General features: G+C 36.9%; 3 protein-coding genes across 4 annotated transcripts; all 3 read left to right on the forward strand.

Moving 5' to 3' along the window:
- Window positions 1-1,256: 1,256 nt before the first annotated feature.
- LOC131943548 (uncharacterized) lies at window positions 1,257-4,868 on the forward strand. Of its 2 annotated transcripts, none has more exons than XM_059303726.1 (2): window positions 1,257-1,336; window positions 2,631-4,868. In XM_059303726.1, the coding sequence occupies exon 2, from the start codon at window positions 2,648-2,650 to the stop codon at window positions 4,655-4,657; it is 2,010 nt and encodes a 669-aa protein (XP_059159709.1). In that variant the 5' UTR covers window positions 1,257-1,336; window positions 2,631-2,647; the 3' UTR covers window positions 4,658-4,868. The 2 variants fall into 2 exon arrangements, with proteins under 2 accessions (XP_059159709.1, XP_059159710.1); XM_059303727.1 differs by having other exon boundaries at window positions 1,269-1,329.
- Window positions 4,869-7,554: 2,686 nt separating this feature from the next.
- On the forward strand, window positions 7,555-11,043 carry LOC131943552 (uncharacterized). The gene is made up of 5 exons (XM_059303732.1): window positions 7,555-7,857; window positions 8,951-9,096; window positions 9,500-9,690; window positions 10,365-10,514; window positions 10,990-11,043. Exons 1-5 carry the CDS (start codon window positions 7,646-7,648, stop codon window positions 11,041-11,043), a joined length of 753 nt encoding a protein of 250 aa, XP_059159715.1. The 5' UTR covers window positions 7,555-7,645.
- A 29-nt stretch (window positions 11,044-11,072) lies between these two features.
- Window positions 11,073-14,198, forward strand: LOC131943581 (uncharacterized). Its single transcript, XM_059303791.1, has 3 exons — window positions 11,073-11,229; window positions 12,302-12,520; window positions 12,982-14,198. Exons 1-3 carry the CDS (start codon window positions 11,086-11,088, stop codon window positions 13,885-13,887), a joined length of 1,269 nt encoding a protein of 422 aa, XP_059159774.1. The 5' UTR covers window positions 11,073-11,085; the 3' UTR covers window positions 13,888-14,198.
- The last annotated feature ends 2,245 nt before the right edge of the window (window positions 14,199-16,443 follow it).

A 16,443-nucleotide genomic window follows, 5' to 3' on the forward strand; every position in this document is an offset into this window, starting at 1 on the left:
GAGTATGTAATCCCTTAGTTATTGTTTAGGATCTGTGGGCAGTGTTATGATGTGAGTTACTTGGATAGGGTCTATGCTTGCATGCATACGTACACATACAACGAAGATCCAATAGAGAGTACAGAACGGCGTTGCTATATTTCCATATTTTATTATGTACAATACACACGGCTACATTGACGACAGACAGGACGACGACTTCTACAACCTCACGCGACAACAACAAGACCCAGACTGACTTCAGCTACTTTCCTAACATCCAAAACATACTCTCATACGTCACATCCTTATTTACTTTGTCACGCATTCAGAATCTTTTATTAATCCCACTACACCAGGGGTCGGCAACCTTTTGGGACAGAAGAGCCAAAAGTTACTATTTACCATATATATATATATATATATATATATATATATATATATATATATATATATATATATATATATATATATATATATATATATATATATATATACATATATATATACATTTAAAATAAATAGCTTAAAATATGAAATAATATTTATTCATATAAAAACATACACATGTTTCGCACAAAACATTAAAGTAGTTTAGCAAGCTCTGCTCGAAATTAGAAACTTAACATTGTTATTAGATCAAAATCTTTAATTACCGAGTATTGCAGACTAATATTTTTATGAGTTTTAAAAATAAATTAATATAATTATTAATATTTGTGCATGGAGCTGAAGAGCCGCATATTGACATCAAAAGAGCCGCATGCGGCTCGCGAGTTTGCCGACCCCTGCTCTACACACATACTCTCAAACCATCAACATCTTAATTAAACACATTTAACTACAAACATAGGCCTACTCTGAAGCTTATTCAATACACCAAATTCCATTCACAACAGTCAACACAATCGTTTTTCTCATAATTGTCCACTATCTATCTGAGTCTTCTGCTGCTCTGTGGAGTTCTGCAAATGGCTGCCCAATCCAGTCATTGATTTCATACATCCAGTGACGTCTCTGCCTTCCCCTTCTTCTCTCTACTGGCACAATCCCCTGCAGTATTGTTATGGGTTGACCTTTGAGTGTAATATATAAATACTCATCATATTTCTTCTTCTCTACCAATATACATGGACTCAAGTGAATTTTATTATAAACATATTTATATATTTGTTATTATGACACCATTTTGGTTTTCTATGCTATTGCGCTTTGCCGAATTTCCTGTTTCTATCGCAATAAAAAAAATGCGGACATTTTGTCAAATGAACGGATGTGATAGCTACAACAGCAACTGCTCCTAAGCTATGTCAACACATTTCGATTTTCTTTGTGTTGAAAAATAGAAAAGTGAAAGGTTTTTGTTATTTTAATTAGATCTATATATTTATTAAACATTTCTATCCAATTAAGAACGAAGTAGAAGATACATTTCTATTGATTTTTTAAAAATATCCAAATAACATTATAGATCTAGTTGTTACTAATTAATATTTCAATTATATTTTATTAATTAATTAGTCTGTTAGTAGCTAAGTATTAAGCAATAATTTTAAAAGGCAAATAGATCTACATTCTAGTTCTAGATCTAGATCTATAGTGTTTTAAATAGCCAAACCGCTTAAGCTGCAGTAGTTCCCTTCATGTTTAATGGAATATTGGTCGTATACAGCTCTCTACACAACCTTCACCTGGCTACAGTAGCGTTGCGAGGGGGGGGGGACATATGTCCCCGGGTGCCGACCTTAGGGGGCGCCAAAATGGGTTGGAAAAATAAATTGAAAGGTTTAGGGGGGTGCAAATCAAAAGTTTGAGGGGGGGGGTGGGTGCAAATGGAAATCTCGAGGGGGGGGGGTGCAAATCGAAAGTTTGAGGGGGGGGGGGGGGAAGGGTCGCTACGCCTCTGCCTGGCTATGTTATGGCTCTACTAGATATGAGCCAGCTCGTCTGCCCTATGGCTCTACAACATATAAGCCAGCTGGTGTATGTCTTATGGCTCTACTACATATGAGCCAGTGTGTCTGCCTTATGGCTCTACTACATATGAGCCAGTGTGTCTGCCTTATGGCTCTACTACATATGAGCCAGCTTGTCTGCCTTATGGCTCTACTACATATGAGCCATCTTGTCTGCCTTATGACTCTAATATATATGTCAGCTTGTGTCTGCCTTATGGCTCTACTACATATGAGCCAGCTTGTGTCTGCCTTATGGCTCTACTACATATGAGCCAGATTGCGTCTGTCTTATGGCTCTACTAAGTATGTCAGCTTGTGTCTGCCTTATGGCTCTACTACATATGAGCCAGATTGCGTCTGTCTTATGGCTCTACTACATATGTCAGCTTGTGTCTGCCTTATGGCTCTACTACATATGAGCCAGCTTGTGTCTGCCTTATGGCTCTACTACATATGAGCCAGATTGCGTCTGTCTTATGGCTCTACTACAACATGTCAGCTTGTGTCTGCCTTATGGCTCCACTAAATATGAGCCAGATTGTCTGCCTTATGGTTCTACTACATATGAGCCAGCCTATGTCTGCCTTAGGTTATAGTCTCCCCTACCTATGCCTCTGCTAAACTCTAACCTTAAAAAAAACCACTGAATTTCTATGTACCATGAGAATAATTTTAATTTATCTATTTTGACAGGTTGAGCAGTCCCGGAGATGTCACAGCTGACCACGTCACGTGTCCTACGGCCACGCTTGACGAGAGACGTGCCGACAGCTGCGTCATGTGACTTTACAGTCGTGGTTGACGGCACCGAGTTTAGAAGCCAACGACAACTATTAAGCTCAGTCTCTACATACTTTGAGGCCATGTTTCGCAGCGACATGAAGGAGACGCTGGAAGGACGCGTGGAGCTGACAGACATGCGCAGTGAGACCTTCGCTACAATTTTAAACTTCATCCACAAGAGAGTTCCTGGTCTGAAGCCATCCAACATTGATGATGTATGGGAGGCGGCAAACCGTCTGGACATAGGGATTTATCTGCAAGTATGTGAGACATATGTTATCGAGAGCTTGTCTCTTGATAATTTTTCATATATCTATCAACAAGCCGTTGCTTTTAATTCAAAAAACGTGAAAGACGGCTTGATATATTTCATGAAGCGAAACTATGCCCATATTTATCAGACGGAAGTTTTCCTGAATTTTTCATTTCCTATTATCTTGTCTTTTGTTGAAGACGAGGAACTGAACGTTAAGACGGAAGATTTAGTTCTGGACGGGATATCATGCTGGGTTTCGCATGGAAGACAAAGTACTGGTCTGTCTCTTGTCCTAAGCTGCAACGACGAGTTGGGAAAACTGGTAGAGGGTGGGTGCCGGGATTGTGACGTCACAGCTGGTGGAGGGACTGGTGACGTCACTACCGGTGGAGAGACGGGTGACGTCACTACCGATGGAAAGACGGATGACGTCACTACCGGTGGAGAGACGGATGACGTCACAACCGGCGGAGAGACGGTGGAGTCGGTAACCGAAGTACAGTCTGGAGAAAATCCAACATCTGACAATTCTCCCGACCCGATCAATGCTGACCCCACAGACGACAGAAGAAAATATCTCGCCAAACTATTGTCCAGCGCTAAGATCATTTTAGCCAGTCGCAGATGCTTGGAGGCCTTACTGACTCACCCACACATACGCACCTGCCCTGATGCCTGCGATGTCGTGCACGAAGCCTTGAAGTTCAAGGTCGGCGTCTACCCTTACGAAAGTTCCCTGATGATCCCGTACAGGAAGTCTTGTGGGAAAAGAAATGTAATGGCACGTATGGGTGTGTGCAGTCTTCTACTCTACGACCTCGAGAGCGGGAGATCAACCACCATTTATATCTATGATAAAAACCGAGTAAATCAAACGAAAGTGTCTGCCGTCTCGCTGGGATCAAAACTCGCTTTTCTATCTACACGGTGCACATGTGATTGCTCATACCTCAATCATATGTGCCGTACTAAAGCTGTTCTCACCATTGATGAAAACAAAAAAATGTCTACCCTGTACGAGGTTTGTGGTAAACAAGACAGGCCCACGCATCTCGTGTCCGTGAACGGCAAGATTTTCAATATCAGTCGCAGTACGCCCAGAAGTCGAATACATGACCAAGATTTGTTTCAAATTCTTGAGCTGGACAAGAGCGTCAAATTTGATTTCACCTGTGTATTTGAAAATAATATATTGCTGTTTAAAAACAATGATTATACTAATGTTAGTACTCTTAATAACCTTCATAGAATTGACGATGTAACAGTCCACTGCTACAATCTGGAGACAAAGTCGCTAACAACAACTGCGATACCGGGTATTAGTTTTAGTCGTAACTATACAGCCATACACAAAGGCACAGACTTGTTTGTACTGGTATCAAGCGGTGCCTTGCTTGCTGTCTACAAAGCTGATGACAAAGTACAATTCACGTATGTCGTTGACCTTTGGATAAACGAGGACTGGATGGTATACGGGGCAGCGTATTATGAAGGTGAGTTGCTTTTGTTCTGCGATGACGATGGCACTAACCACCCCACGATTCTGACCTCCGTGCCTGGGGTGTTCGAGAAGATTCGCGTGATCGAGGTAGATGCAGAGGGCTGCAATCTTGTCCCCATGGTTGTACCAGTCTCCTGGGTGCAGAAAAGTGCTAGAGTGCTCTGGCGTTTTAGTTTGTAGCCAGTCCTATAATTCTATGATCTCGTCATAACCAATGGCAGAACGTTACGACGGACAATCAAGCCATGAGAATATTTTATTTAATTCCATCGGCGAGAATACCACAGGGTATACATGTAGGACTATATACTATGATAATATGCTTACATTATTAGTTTCATTAAATAAAAAGAAATGTTTATTAAATGATGTATTCTAAAATAAACTATAAAACCATCATACGTGACATTTTGATGAATGTGTGTATGTTATTTGTTTCCTTCGTATGATGCGTGTGTTTGTAGATCAGTGCACTTCCAATATATTTCTTACAGTTTTAATATTCAGTTGGTTGGTAAATAGTGAAATATTTTAGTTAATGAACAGCTTTATAGGTTCCAAAGCAGTTCAAAACTGGTGCATAAACCACCTTTGACAGAAACCACGAGGTAATACTTACCTTAAAAGATGCCCAGTGGGATCACAGGTGTCTCGCAAAATTCATACTTCGAGAAGACGAGATCAATACCCCAACACCCCCCCCCCCCCCCCCTCACAACACCCAACCTTCACATTACTTGTAGGCTATTTATGTTATCGGGATTAAAAGACTGATAAAACATGAAAATATTAAGAATTAGATCGTAGCTACATTTTAAAAAGTGTTTCTATCACTGTTTCTCCGAAAAAAAAGGGGGGGGGGGGGTTGCACTTGAAACTTTCGGGGGGTGGAGGGGGGGGGTGATATTATACGGGGTAGGGGCGGACACTGGTAAAAGTATATACGATATAAATTCTATTTAGTTAGGGGGTAGGGGGGTGTGGCGATGCATGACAGAGACACTGTTTAAAACACGCCCAGTTCCAGTCTTTAGGTAGAGCCCACGATCGCGTTTGACTGATGCAGTCTTGTTACAACAAAATAGTTTGCTAACCGGAGCTGTTATTCTTTTTTAATGCCTACAATAAAATTTCATTTGCAAATATAGATCTATAAGTTATTATAAGTCACATGTTTTATCAGGATGTGAAGGTACAAGACGGGTGTGACGAGCTATCAGTGTTTCTTTCAGATTTTTTTTTCGGGGGGGGGGGGGGGGTCGCACTCGGGGGGGGGGGGCGGACACAGGTAAAAGTATATATTTTCTATATAATTCTATATTGTTCGCGCGGGGAGGGTGGGGGGGGGGCTGTAGACGTTCTTCGAAGAGATGCCTGGAAGAAACTCTGCTACCAATGTGTTTTAATATTAGGGCCCAAATATTAGGGCCTAAATTGAATTGCTATTAACTTTGTTGCTTCTTAAAAATAAAGAAAAATATCCTTTTTAAATATTAGCATATTGGAGAAAGAGGATGTTTTTGCCAGAGGCGTAGCTAGGGGAGGGCGGGGAGGGCGGCCGCCCCGGGCGCCGACCCTAGGGGGGGCGCTAAAAGGGGTAGAAAAAAATGTAAAAGCTCATTTTAAGCTGCAGTTTTAAGCTGCGCTTTTTCGAAGACTAAAATCGGAAAAATTCACATCGGATCAAGGAATAAATAACCGATATCACTCAGAACCCCACCAGTTTCATATGCGCAATGACCGAACCCTTCTTAATAGTTGTATCGTCCACACTGACAAAATCCGATCGTGAATCATATGAGTCGGCTGTGTGTCTTGACCTCCGCGGAAGCCCTGAGACTGAATTACCGAACCTCTTGGGTTCGACGGAACCCACTGTTCTAAACTCTTTTGATTTTCTTCTTTTTATTCATTTCGGCTTCATAAGGAACATAGGCGTAGGCAACAATTCGTCAACTCACTTGATTTTAAAGAAGATCGAACCCTAATAATCCAGCTTCTCTTGAACGTCACGGGCGTCAGCTATTATCATTAAAACCGGTTATCACAGCTTCTTCATCCAGTACAATTAGTTCTTGACTGTGTGCGAGAAGGCAGCGCACATCTGATAAATCCAAGACTTCAGTTTGTTTCCTCAAGCTTGTTTCCTTATACAATCTACCAGTCAATAAAATACCCATATCGCTTTCCAATGTGAACAATGCTTTTGCTATTGTATGTCAATTGTATGACCTTAATCTAACAAACTTATAATCCAACTATGTACTATATCATAACAGAGACAGTTTCAAAGATAAAACATAAAAAGACTGTCCTAAACGAATTAGCACCGCTACAATTTTTTTTCGGACATTACTAATCATCTTGTTTTAAAGGATAATGCATCTTAAGGGGAATTTAATTAGCGACGAGTAAAGTTTTAGGGAACGACAATCATACAGCGTAATTATTAATTTCTTTCCGGACTGTCGCACACACACACACACACACACACACACACACACACACACTCACACACACACTCACACACATATATATATATATATATATATATATATATATATATATATATATATATATATATATATATATATATAGGGGGCGCCAAACTGAATGTTCGCCCCGGGCGTCGGGAGGGGTCGCTACGCCTCTGGTTTTTGCATCCGAAAATATCTAGAACTTGTTCGATGCACATCAACTTTATTTTTATCCCGCTTTTTATTTATTGACATGCCAGAAAAAAATTGGTTTCGGCTTTTTAGCCCACTATTTATATATAGAGATAGACGTCTCAAAATAACCACAGACTTCTGTTATTATATAAGTCTGGATCGCGGAGCGCGTATTAATTTACTGAATTTGTAAATTTGCAAACTGCTAAATCACGACCATATGATTAGTTCGTTGCTTTAAAGTACTTATATTTTGAGACCATTTCATATCGTTCCTTTTTTTTATATTAGTTAAAGTAAATAGTTTCGATAATTGGATATTTTTTAATCGATGCGCATACAAATACAAATATGTCTAGTTCTACTGAGTAGATAGGCCTACTTAAAATAGATCGAATTTTCTGCTTGGACTTTTGACTGTTAAAGTTTAGAACTTTAGATTGTTTTCAGTCAACAAAATGTTAAATAATATTTTATATGATAAAACGTTAAAGTTATGAGTTTTTATTTGTATAGTCCAACTGGCAATGTTTCCTTTCACAAACTTGAAGAATATGCATTGAAACGACTTCAGTTTTTGCTGCGGCTTGTTGTTTGCCAAGACGAAAATGAAATTGAAGATGTTCTACAAGATGCAGATATTGTTGATCAAAGTGACTGCTTAATCACAGGCACTGCAAAAGATGCTATTTCACATTACGCCCTTAGGTAGCCTAATGACTCCGATATATAATAATCATTATTATAATGAGTCACGAATGATTCTATATCTAGACAATTATTATTTATTTTAGTAGGTACGTTTAGGTACGTAAATGTGGCCAAGGCTAGTAATGTGACTAAAGGTGACTCATTAAATTTTATGAGGATTTATGTTTTGAAAGTTACTTAAATGTTTCAAAGTTTCATTGGTGGACCTGTTTTTAAATAATTGTTTTAATACTTTTGAAGTGACTACTCGGAAAAAGATTTTTCAGCTGAAAATACTAAATAGGTTAGAGATAGGGTTAGGGTTATGCGTTTTTTTTTTGTAAACACGCGCATTTCCATGTGAAGTTCCATCAAAACATCACTGCGATTGAAGTCGGTAGTTTCTGTTCATTGCACATGCGCATATTTTTCTGGCTAGAATTGGCTTAAAAGTTTCAGTTATTAATAAAGATTAGGTTTGGCAATGTTTTCATTAGATGCAACCAAGGCCAAGCTCACTTACTTTAGCAGCCATATTGTTTACGGTTTTTTATAACATTTAGTTACAGATTCAGGTGAAACCACTCTAATTTACAGATGGTTGCTGTTTATATTGCAAATTATTCAATTATCTATTGTATTTGACACAAATATATCACAATACACTTGTATTAAAACTAATAATGAGTCACCTTTTTTTCACATTACTAGCCTCGGCAGATTTTATGTACCTAAAACAATAATTACCTTATCTTGTCACTTGTTGTGTAGATTGCAGGCATTCTTGTATATCTGTTCAATAGATTGAGCGCAATCTTAAAATATAGGCCTATAACAGGACTGCTGTATTTATAATTTTGTCTTACAACTTTTATAACAACCTAAATTCTAATGTTACTTAATGCTATTGCCAATCCATCCCAACTGTTATTGTTACTTTATCCTAATCCTGAATCTAGAATTTTCTCTGTCTCAGTTTTGTGGTTTGGTTATCATTACTTGTCTAATAGTAAAGCCTGAGCACCTGCGTTTTCTTTCTTTTTCCTTACATTATATCTTAAATTAAGTTAAATTCTGTAGCCTAAGTTACCTATTAAATCCTCATCTTCAGACTTACACTTGGAGGATTGCCAGAAACATCATCATTTTTCTTTGAATCTGAGCTGTCACTGTTCAAGCTTAGAGTTCAGAAGATGTTTGAAGATGAATGGACACAGTTGTTCAGCTCCCTGGATAGATCACTACAGGGACATAAGGGTATGTCACTCCTTATTAACATTGTATACTTTTCTTTTTAATATATCCATTGTGTTTTGCACTAATCCTTCTTTTATTTTAGCTGGTGTATTAATATTGGCCAAATATATTTCTGCTAATTTTTACTCACTATGTCTTTCCATTACTGGTCAATAGTTTTAAACTTGAATATTTTCTATGATTAATTTGACTCTTTACTTTTTCTTAAATCTCATTTAAGGATTTTTTTATCATAATTAAAATTAAAAAATGAACATAACAAATGTAATAATATGCTAGTAATTTTTTTTTTTGGCTCTGACACAGATGGTTATTTTTAAGAGGAAATAATGGAACAAAATGTTACAATTTAAAAAAAAATTTTTTTCTAACATTAATTTTAAAATAAGCTCATATCTTTCAGTGAGGATCTCCAACTGTCACAAAACTCCAGAAGAAGAGATTGGCTGCCTGTTGAACACACTCAAACAAAAGTTCTGCAACTGGGCCCAACTAGCAAAAGAAATGTGTAGTGACAAATCTAAAGTTTTTGTTCAACTTCCGTTCCAGATGCTGCTTAAGTTAGTAGCTAATCGTCAGGTGTCTATACATCAGGTAAGTTGTATAAGGGACTATACCTTTTGACTCCCTTTTATTGCTAGTAGACCTGACTACCCTAGCAGCAACACTAACCTTAAATATTGATCAATGAATACATGTTTTTTTGCCCAGCTAACTTTAACTAAAGAAGTATATAACAACAGTGTAATAAGATGATTCGAATGTACCTTAACATTAATATAAATCAATATGTGTGTGTCTAACACTGCTACAGACAACTTCATCTTTATTTTCCTAATCTAATTAATAATTTTAAAACAATTGTGTTTTGTTGATTGTGGTAAAAATGTTAATTGACATATAATGGTTTTATTTTTTAAAAACAACAGCTGATTTTGAATATCTACTGGTATTTAGCTTTTATACTTTCAATTTTCATTGCTGTGCTGAAAATTGTTACAGTCTGATTATAGTTTAAGTGATCCACATATTCTGGAATATCAACTGCATTTTGATTTCACTGTGCATTCTTATTTTTGACTCGCAATTGAGCAGTACAATCAGGTTAAATGAAAAATTATCAGTCTGAACAGAATGTAGTTGCTTTCCCGCACTCTTGTTTTATTCTGAAAACATAATTTTTCTGGTTGAACATGAATTAGAAGTTAGTTTTGTAACCTTTTTTTTATAAACAAAGAAAAAACAAGACTAGAATTCTTGTCTGACAGGGGATGGCAGAGGTTCCTGTCCCCCTCATAAAGGCTGTGCTAGCTGAACTGTATGAGAAAGTTTTACAGAGAGCTGTGAGGCAGGCAGCTACAGCCAGAGTTGCTGCAGTCAGAGATGAGAGGATTCACAGACTTGCCTCCAGACTTCTGGTAGTAAAAATAAAACTTTGTGTCATTGTTTTCATACATTATTTTTTTCTGTATGGACATTTCACTTTTGGCTAAAGAATTAACTACATGAGAAATTTACTAGATGATTTTAGCTTATATATCTTTAAAAATATGTTTCTTAAACTTTATTAATTTTTAAATAACACTTATAGAAGTTATGTTTTACTTATGGCCTATCAAAGTAAAAGTAAAGTTTCCCTTTCAAACCTGATGGTCTATGGGGTAAGTGAAGTAGAGTTCACTTGTTTCTGTGACCTCGGCATATGAAGAGATAGTGTGGTCAGTACTATGTCCAGCCGCCTTTACTTTCCCTAACGTGAGTCAGGTACCCATCAGAGTTGGGTGGACTTAGGGACGGTCTACTGACTTGAACCCGGATTCAAACTTGAGACGTACGCATTAGCAGTCCAGCTTATGGCCTATCAGGTATCCACATAACTCCCTGGAACATTAGACTAACACAGAACAATGTGGCACCTCACTGCTCCACTGTGTCATGCCTCCCTAAGTCTTAATCTCTCTTTTTTTACAGCATGCTTACAGAAGTGAAATGAAACCAGCCACTGACCACTCAAAGAAGTATCCACCTCTTAGACTTGCTGACCTGTGGACAAACTGCTCCATGTTCCCACCCTGTATGGAAAACCTGATGACAGAGCTTAGGGTACGACATAGACTGAGGCATCATGACCGGGTAAGCTGTGGTCTTCTCTTGTTGAATTGTTAAATCCACTTGTGGTCAGCTATTGTATGATCCAGGTCTACATCACAGCATAAAACCAAAGTTCTAATGAAAAGGCCTATTCAGCCAATCTAGGGTTCATAAGAATCCTAGATTTTCCTAAATAGAATGTAGATCAGCAACCGGTCTGATAGAACTTGTAATGTATCACAATTGTTTACTGTTCTCTACCTTTAAAAGACCTTAACTACCTTAAAAAAAATCTTTTCTCAATCTTAAAAAAGATACTTGGCCTGATCTTTCATACTCTCATAGTAATAAATGTTAATGATCCTTTAACATAGCGCATACTTACAGAGATGGTTGGCACTTAAGGTCATGTAAAAATAATACAGCATGTAATATAATTTATACGGTTAGGACACCTGGAAAGGAAAGATATACACAGTGTAGACAAGTTAACTTGAAGAACTTAGAAGGCAGCACTGTACACCTTAAATTATTTGGATTGACACAACAATGGAGAAACAAATTAGTTCCATTTCTGAAAACACTGGCTAAAGATTTCATAGGTTATGATGTGGCTTGACTCGTGTGCATAGCATCTGTCTCAGCATAGCCTTATCTTCAATATTATATATATATTATAATATTATATACACATGATGGTGCTTTATGTTTAGCACTTAAAATATTTTTCTAAATTTTCACAATACTTGTAAACAGTATCTGAGCTTGCTAAAATGGCTGTTGATTTACAGCAGTTGAAAAAAATTAATCATAATTTATGAACACAATGAATTGTTATCTTCTAAACTAGACCATTGTGGTTTATAGCAGGTAGGGATCTTGTTTTTTTTACCTCCCATCTTGTGATTCATGCCTGCCAGGTTCAGTAACTCTTCCTAGACAAGTCTGAAGTTGATACAGGGTGTTAGATGAGGTTCACATTTTACCAATGATGACAATCTTCCAAGAAAAGCTACCAATATGACATGACTATCTGATCTGTTGATTGTAAGAGTAAATTGAAGCTGTATGTATAGACTGTAAAAGGTGAATATTACTTCCTCTCTTGTTACAGGTGCAGCTAACTCTCTTCTTAAAAGAGCTGGGTCTACCAGTTCATGAGGCCTTGTTGCTATGGAAACGGGAATACTCCACCCCAGTGGCCAATGGTTCTTCCAGCTGTCATCATGGTTGGCATGGTAACGAAAGGAGATATATCTACAATATACGTCATTTGTATGGCCTTGAGGGAGGACATGTTAACTACAAGGCTCATAGCTGTTCAGCGATTCAGGTAGTTTGTTGTTTACACTTTAGGTGTAGAGAGAGAATATATAGACATTAAATAACTTATTGTAGGGTGACAATTGGGGATATTTAAAAATGTATTTCTAGTAAATATTCGGTCATGGGTCAGTAGGTATACACTAGAGCCAACCAGAATGGCTTGAGTTGAGTTCTAGGTTTACATGTACTCCGTGGGTGGATGTTAGGTCATTAGGGCATGTTAGGGCATACTACTGACCCCCTCTGTCTTCAATAGACTATTGGTATTACAGGGTCATTCCTAGTTAATCATCTTTTCAACATAATTTGACTGTTAAACTGATTTTTCTAGTCCTCTATAATCACTTCAAACTATTCAGATTTTTAAAAAAATATTTAATATTATCCTCTGTGATTGATGCATATAATGATATTCATTTGCTTTTATCTGGGATAACATAACAACGATATTACATTGATTTTGTACAGGGGAGATCACTTGGTTGTGTTAGTGCTGGTAATTGCCCTTTCATGAGTTCACAAGAGACAGCTGGAGCATCAAATGGGGCTTGTGGTGTTGTGTATGACCAGGCTGTGACCAGGACAAAATGCCAGAAGTATTTACAGAAGAAGCTGCTTGCTTATAAACAAGCCATTACACCCTGCTGTGGGGATGTCAGTTGTAAGAAAATTCCTCATTGTAGCTCTTCTGAAACAAAACATAATAATGGCCAATGTTTAGTTGATAAAAAGTTGTCTACATTTGGCCACAATGTCAGGACTACCTGCCATAGAAATATAAAACCAAAGCTAGAAATGAACACAGACATAAGTTCTGGTTATTGTGGTGATGAGAGTTTGAAGAAACAAACTCTGCCCAATGTATTATTACCTGAAGTATTAATGTCCAACACAGTTGTAGAACCAGTTCTGGCTAAAGAAATCTGTACATGTTCCACTAATATGAAATATTCATGTACAAATTTATCTGGCACTTTAAAGAGGCATTTAAGTCTTGAACACTGTGATACTTCATGCACATCTGTAAAACAGCCAAGAGTAACAACACAAAAATTATCTTCAAATATTATTGACCCTGAAATTCCATCAAACAAATCAAGTGGATGTAAGAAAACTTTGTACCAAATGGATGATGTTAAATTGAAGCTGAACACACTGAAGACTGAAAATGTTGTGGAAAGCAGTGAAACAATTAGTAATAACAAATTACCAAAGATGGAGCTCTCTTGCGAGGAGGTACAAAATGTAAACAACACACCACAAACACAAGGATCAGGTGAAATGTGTTGCTGTACTGTTGACATTAAGCAGACTTCACACCTTAAAAAACCCAGTGATTTTTATTTTCAGTGTCTGACCTTGACTTGTAACTAATGTCAAGAGCAAATATTATGCATAATTGTAACATATTTCTATATCTTTTAAAGACTATATTTTATATAAATATTTACCAAAATATTTATTTAATCATATTTATTAAAAATTGACATATTGTTTTTACACTTACAAAATTTTTATTTTAATACGTAAGAAAGCATAAGCTTGTAACATATCTTTTTAAAACCTTGTTTACTGCTAGTTCACTAAAAACAATCCAGGACATATGTTGCTAATGTTATACAAATTTTATCTTCCGTAAGTTTTTTTTTTAAATTTATTTTTAAAACAATGGTTTAAGATTTAGTTTTCAATGGCATTACAAATTGTATACATGGTAAAGGATTTATAAAATGTACCACATACCTTAGATATTTGATTATACAAATAGAAATATGTTTATAGGCCTACTTCCTTGTAAAATACTGGTAACTATTTTTAAAATATATTTTAATAATGCAGGTAAGATCAACATGTTTTTATTGAGACTGTTTGCTGAGTTCTATTAAATTTTGATAGAATTGTAAGATAGTGTTCTTTTGTCATTTTAATTGATCAATTTCTTTGTTACAGTTTTAGCTGTAAAGTTGTGTAAAAATTTTATCTTAAATGTTTTATTTTGTGTCCAATGGCATGGTGTTTTATTTCTTGTAAAAGTTGTTCACAACTTTTAATATGAAAGTTTTAAAGACATTCTTTTGGCTAACACGATTGACTTGGACACATTTCTTTCCCTTTGAGTCTTACCATTTGTAAATGTTGTTTTAAAGATTACAAATATTTCGATGTATATTATTTTATGAACTCAAATCAGAAAATAAATGCAAATAACTTGTTAAAATTTGTTTCACTTGGTGCCTTCATGCTTGTTTACAAAACAAGACTTTGGTGTCTCCATCTTTGTTTACATTACAAGACTGTTTAGCTGCATTACATTTCAGTGCTGTGGTCCAAGGTTTATACAAAAATAGATACCACAATGTGCATTGCTGGAACACTAAGGGTCAGTGTTAGAGCAAACGATTCTAACCCATAAGTCTCAAGTTTGGTTCCCAGCCTAGCTTATTTAGTTTAATCAAAGATTGGTGGCTTAATTGCACTGTAATAACTGTGTTACCTTATGCCCCATGTCTTATGTCAACCTGCCCCAGTAAATAGTTAACAGCTTATATACAAGCCTGATTAGTCAAGAAAAGGTGGCTCATCATAATCCTGCCCATCAAAGTTTCTTCTAAGCTGTGAAGTAGTTATAAACTTGCCGCATAGCTATTTTATAATTTACAAAAGAACTTGCGTAAGATGTTTTTGAGCTTCACTGAATTCATATTTTGAACACAAAGGTTTCTTCTTGTTTTTGAGCTTCACTGAAATCATATTTTGATCACAAACATTTGCTACTTTGAGGCCATGTTGCCTACATAAACCCAAGTAAAAGGAACAGGTGTTCTCTATTGAATCTATTTAGATCAAGGTCTACAAATAAATAACTGTTTACAATTAAAACAGCTGTCCTTGGTTATTCCCCTTATTGAGGGGAAATAAATCAATATTTAGGTTGTAAAAAATCCAGTGTAGCGTTTGGAAAGGGTTAAGTGTAATGTATAGAGAGGGAGGGGGGGTGCAGCGATGGGGAAGAGGGTGGATAAAAAAACCATGTCGTCATTATGGAATACCAAATTCAATACTTTCAGATATATTCTTTTTTAAAGTTTCATTCTTTAAAATCATAATCAGCATCAGTCAAGGTTACATTTAGAGTTGTGTCAACAATTGGAGCTGCAGCCCTGTCTGCCGTTCTTTAGATTTGCAAATATAAGAACACATTATAAATATTTGAATATACAAAAGTCATGGTAAGCATTTGATCTTTGCCGATCTTTCACACTACTTTTTTTTCTATATTTGACGGCCTACCCCCTTATTGAGGGTTTCGGAGCGCCGCGTAGTTCCGTCACTTAGCTATATGACAACGACAAATAAGGGTTTCTAATAATCTGCAGGTAATATAAAGTCATCGAAAAAACTTGACGTTATTTATGGACATGCCGTCATTTTACAGATAACAAGAACATGAGCATTGTGTAATAACAGAAGGGGAGACCGTAATGACTTTGTTGCTCACTTTGTTTTCACATATGGGCTATAGACCTATGGTCTTGAGAGATAATCCGGTCTTGAGTAGAATCACTAACCCAAAAGTTAAATTTAGCGTGCGATACCCTAACTTGAGCCCACTCAACCTTAATGATGTAATGTGATAGCTAGGTAGCCTGACTCACGTCGGAACAAAGTAAACGCGGATAAAGAATGCTGGGTTCTTTCAGATGTTTTTTTTTTTCTCGGACTGGGGGTACTTGAAACCTCAGAGACGGGAGGGTGTGTGAGTTGGGGGGGGGGGGATGAGGTTCGGTACTTGAAACATTGTGGTCAAAGTAAGTCTATATACTATATAGGGGCCATTTTTTTTATAATGGCCAAAATTTAATATTTTTCTATTAATCTATATTTTGTTGGGGATGGGGTGAGGGTGCTCCGTATGGCGGGGGTGCAGCC

The sequence above is a fragment of the Physella acuta genome, unplaced genomic scaffold (genome assembly GCF_028476545.2).
Source record: "Physella acuta isolate Inbredline_101_S28 unplaced genomic scaffold, ASM2847654v3 ptg000462l, whole genome shotgun sequence".
Lineage (NCBI taxonomy): Eukaryota > Metazoa > Mollusca > Gastropoda > Physidae > Physella > Physella acuta.

What these genes read in the sequence shown, in the direction of transcription:
- LOC131943581 (XM_059303791.1), top strand. Translation starts at nt 11,086, where the DNA reads ATGAAACCAGCCACTGACCACTCAAAGAAGTATCCACCTCTTAGACTT. An exon ending in GACTGAGGCATCATGACCGG is followed by an intron (nt 11,230 to 12,301) that starts GTAAGCTGTGGT and finishes CTCTTGTTACAG; the next exon opens with GTGCAGCTAACTCTCTTCTT. An exon ending in ATAGCTGTTCAGCGATTCAG is followed by an intron (nt 12,521 to 12,981) that starts GTAGTTTGTTGT and finishes GATTTTGTACAG; the next exon opens with GGGAGATCACTTGGTTGTGT.
- LOC131943548 (XM_059303726.1), top strand. Translation starts at nt 2,648, where the DNA reads ATGTCACAGCTGACCACGTCACGTGTCCTACGGCCACGCTTGACGAGA.
- LOC131943552 (XM_059303732.1), top strand. Translation starts at nt 7,646, where the DNA reads ATGAGTTTTTATTTGTATAGTCCAACTGGCAATGTTTCCTTTCACAAA. An exon ending in ATCACTACAGGGACATAAGG is followed by an intron (nt 9,097 to 9,499) that starts GTATGTCACTCC and finishes CATATCTTTCAG; the next exon opens with TGAGGATCTCCAACTGTCAC. An exon ending in GACTTGCCTCCAGACTTCTG is followed by an intron (nt 10,515 to 10,989) that starts GTAGTAAAAATA and finishes CTGGAACATTAG; the next exon opens with ACTAACACAGAACAATGTGG.